The sequence below is a fragment of the Plectrocnemia conspersa genome, unplaced genomic scaffold (genome assembly GCF_051122295.1).
Source record: "Plectrocnemia conspersa isolate PC_06_02 unplaced genomic scaffold, ASM5112229v1 ptg000010l, whole genome shotgun sequence".
Taxonomy (NCBI): domain Eukaryota; kingdom Metazoa; phylum Arthropoda; class Insecta; order Trichoptera; family Polycentropodidae; genus Plectrocnemia; species Plectrocnemia conspersa.
In genome coordinates, this window is record NW_028277174.1 from 21,776,853 (window position 1) to 21,783,615 (window position 6,763).

At 33.9% G+C, this 6,763-nt stretch overlaps 1 protein-coding gene across 1 annotated transcript; it reads left to right on the forward strand.

Moving 5' to 3' along the window:
• Window positions 1-3,951: 3,951 nt before the first annotated feature.
• Window positions 3,952-6,404, forward strand: LOC148230994 (uncharacterized). The gene is made up of 2 exons (XM_088194340.1): window positions 3,952-4,148; window positions 5,586-6,404. Exons 1-2 carry the CDS (start codon window positions 3,983-3,985, stop codon window positions 6,293-6,295), a joined length of 876 nt encoding a protein of 291 aa, XP_088050466.1. The 5' UTR covers window positions 3,952-3,982; the 3' UTR covers window positions 6,296-6,404.
• The last annotated feature ends 359 nt before the right edge of the window (window positions 6,405-6,763 follow it).

A 6,763-nucleotide genomic window follows, 5' to 3' on the forward strand; every position in this document is an offset into this window, starting at 1 on the left:
AAAAAAACACATTCGGAAAATCTACTTTTATATAGCGGACTTTCGGCTTTAACGGACACCCCCTCCCTCCAATTAGTCCGTTATATTTGTAACCGTGATGTTTTACTGTACAGTATAGTAAAACCTCAGACTGTCTGTACTTATGTTACAAAGTACTGAAATCAATACCAATAATTGAACTGTCAAATTATAGTGTCGTCCATAAACGAGCGAATCCGATGTAACGAGCGTTCGATTATAATCTAATTAATTTTCGGATATTGTTTTTTTTTGACATATTATGCGTTGAAGAGCGAGCGCGCTTTGTTTAATTGAGCACACCACTATCATTGTTGAAGCGACCCTTTTAATTATTGCTATCTCGCTCGCGCACGTTTGTTGCGTCACAGCGAAGAGCGAGATAGAGTCGATGCATCGGTGAGTAAAACACGTGTTGAGTCGCTCGCTACATGATCGTTGTTTCGTATACACATATTTGGCCGAAACACGTGCACCGCTTATCGCAACGACACGGCCTGCTCTCTTCGATATGCTTTTGCTATGAAATTCTATAAAATGGACGATCACGGTCAACTCGTGTTACTTTTATTACATGGAAAATAATAATTTGTTTATAATAATTAAAAACATGTTTATAAAATAAAAATATAGTAACAACATTATTAACAATAAAAAGAAAATATGAAAAATGTATAATAAAAATAGACGTGCCGCCAAGATAGTTTCAAAACTCAAATATATAAAGGTAATTAATCAGAGAGCAGCGTTTGATTAGAGACCGTTCAGGGCTAAATTACATTCGTCAGAATTCATGCCCTTCTTAAAACAGCTAATATTCTTGCGCTTCTCTACTTCGTTCAGTTTATTACAGAACAGTATCTAATAATAGGTTTTGCAGTTCCTAGAACATGGCCTTTTACATGCTTTACATACAATATTTTACTGCCACGAGTTATTTGGCCCCACACAGTAATCTATTTTTTTTTTATTAAAAATTAATTTATATTCAAGGAAAATACGAGTTTTATTCAGTCAAGTAGCGTGAATCCTTTTGATATTTTATTTTATTTAAATTAATATAGAATTTGGCAGCTTATTTTTTCAAAAGCTGATGATTTCATAAAAAAAAAATACAAAAAACAATTCAGATTTATTATCTAGTGATAACATTTACTAGTTTTTAGTGATTTACTTGCTCCCTCCCGCTCGATGTTTGTCAGATTTCGCCACCGTCTAAAATCCGCGAAATCGAATGACGTTTAATAGGAGGGCGTTTGACACTCTCGATGAAGTGTCAAACAACCTCCTTTTTGTTGTGTGAAATTTGCACTTAATAAATCTACACGTAGTAGTCAAAGTTGGACATACAAAAAGGGTAAAGTTGGTTTTAAAATATCTACATTTTAGTTTAAAAAAAATGGCAGCTTAAATAAAATAAAATCTGAATATTTATTACAACAAAGTTTGTTGTTATTGTTATTATTTATTTTGCTGTGTAATAATTAAGAGATGAGATGTGCGTCCCTAGTTTTCAAGCGCTTCCGGTGCAGGTTGAACTATGGATTTCAGACGTCGAGCTGGATCAGAGGATGCGAAGAGAGAAGCGGCGGCTTTTGCGATCTTAACTAGTTTGGAGTTGAGCCCGCCTCCTTTTGATTACTTAGGGGGTTCTTATGCCTGATTTTTGCTTGCCTCGTTCCCATTTATTAATATCCATGGTCCCCTCTATGAGAAATTTTGTTGTCCGCTCCTTTTCGGTGGGACGACCAATTACAGGAGTGTGACGAGTTTCTTTGAAACTAATTGCCGTTGGCTGCTAGAGCAGATTACGAACAGCCGTTTTAAGTGAAAATTCGAATGCACGCATTATCTTTTTAAAATTAAAAAAAATGTTTGAAATAGCTTACAATATTTTTGAGTTTTGAGGCCCAAAGGGTGTGACTTCGCAGCCAGAAATATACACCGTAAAGCGCGTAACAATTTATTTCGTATTACATTGCAACAAACTATTATGGTAGAGTATTGCTTTTCTCTGAGCGTTGGTGGAGAAACTGGAACAGATAAATGATGTCCTCGGGATGGTCTTCTGAGGTCTCTGGTAGCAAAATGTAAGTAGGTCAATTTTCACGAGTATGCTCAGGCTCAATCCACGTGCGTTTAGATAAAATATTAGGCTGATTTACACGATGCCAGTCGAGGTTACCAGTCACTGAATGCCAGCGACTAAACGCTCAGCGCCAGTCACTGGAGAAGCCAATGCGCTACTGGCACGCCAGCAGTACAAATATTTTTGTTTTACTGGCACGCCAGCTACCCCTTCCACCACACTACCGTACTGACGCAAGATGAGTGGCGTTTTTTCGCAACACTAATTCTTTGAGCTGCTGGCAATGTGTAAACAGTAAGGCGCCAGTGAACTGGAAAGCCAGTCGTCGCGTGCCAGTGACCCGCCAGTCAACTTCCAACTGGCATGCCAGCAACTGGCAGCGAGTAAATCTCTAAAAAAAATATTTATTAGTTTAACGCCTTATTGCTATAATAATATACAAGTATATCTATGAATAAATTGTATAAAAATATAATAAATAAAATCTAAAAACGCTTGAAAGTCAGTTAAAGCTACACACTCAATATTTTAATAGTAATCTGAGAATTATTTGAAAAAATCCAACTAAACGTATTGATTTTCAGGTTTACTTCTTATTCATAGATTTATGTTTTACATATTAATTAAATCTGTTAGATTTGTTGATTAAATTTTAATTTTGATATTTATTATAAACGTAACCACATAATAGCTCATGCGGTGTCATATCCAATAAATTAAAATATATATATATAAAATAAAGTTTGTTGATGTGAATGTCTAGTCGTCTAGTGGGTACTTTTAAATTAACCACATCAATCAATTCAAGGCAGTTCAATGTGTTAATATTTTAAATATAAATATTAAAATTAATTGAACTCTTATAATAAACCAGATGTTATATTTTTTATAGAAAATTTTATCTGAATAATGCAAATTAAATACATTATTGTAAAGTAAAAGTAAAATAATATGTATATTTCTTTAATATTTCATGATTGTTTATACATTTAAAATCATGCTTCTCTTTAATTACTGTATTAAAAAGTAAATACATGAGGCATATCAGATATGAATACTTACTCATAAGTATGCCAGTTTGTAGGCTTTAACATTACTTACGTATAGCTACACTAGACATATTATCACAAGAAGAGTACAGGGGTCGATTAAATGATTAAATTAAACGATTCAAATTTTGATAGTGAAAATAGAACTACTCTAAATTCATTATGTTATATATTTATTTTAATAAAAAAACATATCTACTTAATAAACACGTAATAATTATAATTTATTATTGTGGAGGTTTAAGCAATCCATCTAAAAAGCTATAACAACAAATGTTTGGCTAAACAAAACAAATGAAATATCAATTTCGGAACACCCAAGAATAGCCACTGATACTTTTAAAAGCCACCAATCATTATTTATCACAACATAAAAACATTTTTTTTCACATGATTACAAAAAGTGCGTTGTTACTGTTTTACGTATCCTTTCTAATTATCATATGGTCGCCCTTAGATGGCAACTTTGGAAGTTACGCTTTTACTGAATGAAAATGTACCAGAGGTGGAGGGAGCTAAACAATAACGCAGTTGCTTCTAAATTAATCTTTTCTTCCATTCATCTAAACTTCATCAATAGACTATTATAAATTATTTGGCACGAATTTTCGGTGAACATAGGTTTGACTGAATATAATGCAAAATCACACACTATGTATAATATAATATTAATTAAATCGATTTGTTAAAATATAATTACAAGTCTCGCAAAAATCTATATTATTGTTACTCTAATAACGCGGCAACGTCGCGTATTCGCTGGTGCGTGTTGGCGATACGAAGCCTAGCGTCAGTTGAGAAGCGTCAGTGGCGTCGTACAGCCGTCATGCCCCGCAATGCCAGGTATGCGGAGAACTGCAGAGAAACGAAGAAGTTTGTGAGAATTGTGAAATCGTATCCAACTTTATACAACCTAGAGTCGCTGCATTATGGAAAAAAGGAGATAACGGAAAAGGAGTGGGGAGACGTTGCAGAAGTAATGGGGTGGTCAGGTATGTAAAATGTGCTATTCTTAGAACACATAAAGCCTTAGTTTTAAGATATATACTAAACTGCGACTTTAGCAGTTAACTTTGTTCCGAGAACATTCGACAAGACGAAATTCCGACGTCTGTGAAGCGCTCACGCGTAAGCGATTTTTTTTTGTTCCACGAACGCATGCTGCCACTAAATTGCCACGTGTGCACATAACATAAGTTACGTTCATTTGTTACTACCTGACACTCCTAATATCTTGTAACTAAAGTTTTTAAATCTTGTAACTTAAATATAAAGAAACCTAAATTTAATTTTTATTTTACTGCATCATCCATTATCGGACTTTATAACTCTTTCTAGCTACGATAATCTTGTTTACTACTGTCAAGAGGAAGTGTTCTCCCCATAGCGCTGCTGATGCTAATCTTATTCCTTGTATCTTACATTGGATGATAAAATATAACATATTTTTTGGGATGACGCATCATCATCACCTTCACTTCCGCGACATTACATCCACATTTTTTACTTTACAATGTCTGTAGAAAAACATTTTAAAAGCTACTGGATATTGAAATTATTCTTTGTTACCATTCACTGAGGACACCGATTATCATTTTTAAAACCAGGCGCAGGTAATATCTGCACAGAAACTTCTTCATTCGATTCAATGTCCTGATTTTCTCGATCCAAAATTTCATCTCTAGAGTGTAGTCCCAGTATTCGTCTAGAATAGGAGTATTTCATTTTTTTGTTTTATTGAACACTAAGAAGATAATCATTCAGAAGCGAACACCTTCTTAAAATAAATATTTTCAATTCAATGAAGAAGATTATAAATTGCTAGGAAAGTAATACTGTGGGGCCGATTTATTTGATCATACACTAGCACTTTGATAGCACTGAAGTGGCGGCAGCGTAAGGAATACCATTATTTTGGCGATGACGACGAAAGTACGACGACCGGTGGCGCCTCGTCCACCGATCTCATTATATTACTAATATACAACGGGGCGCTAGTTCACCACACGCTAGAGGCCCGTCTATACCAGTTTGGGAAAACGGTGAAAATGCTTCTCGTTGGGTGCATGGATGCTGTTCGGAGAAAACTGGTAATCTCATTAAAAGAACCGGTACTATGGGGTGGCGAGGACTGTTCCCCGTGATACAAAACTCACCCGATAGGGCTTGTAGTACTAATTTGTAGTAGTTTCAGCAATGGATTAAATGTAGTCGACGAAGGTTCTCTATTACATATAAACTTCAATGAATACTACTGCATTCACGCGGTTAGTTTCTGCTTTATTTCAAGTCACGATTCACACTCCGCATGTTTCATTTGTATGGCGTGAAGTTGATTGTATAAATGGTTTTAAAACAATAATATAATATGCATATGTATGTACGTATTTACAGTATATTTAATATTAAATTAATTATTTTTGTTTCAGTAAACGACTGTAAAGAAAAATGGAAGAATGTAAGAAACGCTTTTGTCAGGAGTATGAAGATAGCCGCATCAAAAACGCATAATAATACGAGACCTTACTATTTACGTGAAACCATGAAGTTTCTGCTACCTCACGTAAGGCCGGTAATGACGTTAGAAAGAAAGTGTATTTCAGAAGAGAACGAAGTTGCACCGAATGATATATCTGAAGATGTTGTATTGTCAAATGCAACTAAAAGAGCAGCAGAGAGAGTACGAAAACCGATTCAGAAGAGATTTAGATCAAGTAGCTCTGGACTAGAACAACCACAAATAGTATGTACCAATACACAAAATAACAAATTAAATGATACGAGTGATGAACTAAACAATGCGCTTAGTTTAAATATGCTTTCTAAAGTTGACAATCCAGACAGTTTTGACTCAAAATTCACTATCCAAGAAAGTGATATAACAGACAGATCATCAAATAATAAATTGGAAATAATGACAAGCGAATTGGGAAAAATACTTTTAGAGTATACATTGCAAAAGAAGCGTGAATCAAATGCATCAAGCCTTGATAATGATGAATACAAAAAGATGTTTCTGCTTAGTTTGCTTCCTGATGTGGAAAAAATGTCAGATAAACAATTACGAGAGTTTAAGTTGAGGACATTGATGATTATGAATGAAATTATGTCAAGACCAGAAGATGTATCAAATTGTTAAAGCAACGTATACTTTGGAATTCAAATAAGCAAACAAATGTCATAAATGACATGCAAAAGGTGAAAGGTGAAAATATTTCTCAATAAAGATCTCATTTGTATTTTTTAAATATTTATTATTTTACATACCTTGTCATTATCACACATCCTGTCTTATTTAATCTTTTTATTATCATCCAGATTTTAGTTCAGACATTTCCACATTTCCTAAGTTGCCTTTTTGCTATCCTTATTATATGTCAAATATGTGGTTGCGTCTCTTTGACATGCTTGACAACTTTTTTTATACTAAATCATTTTTTTGATCTAATCGTAATTTTTATGAGCTTCAATTTATATTTTTAAAAAGGTAGCAATTAATACTTAGGTATATAATGTAAGCAGTAACTAAGTGTATATTTTCAATATAATAAAGCTCGTTCTTGAAAGATAAAGGTAAGTAATAGATACCTAAATAGCACATGCTTTT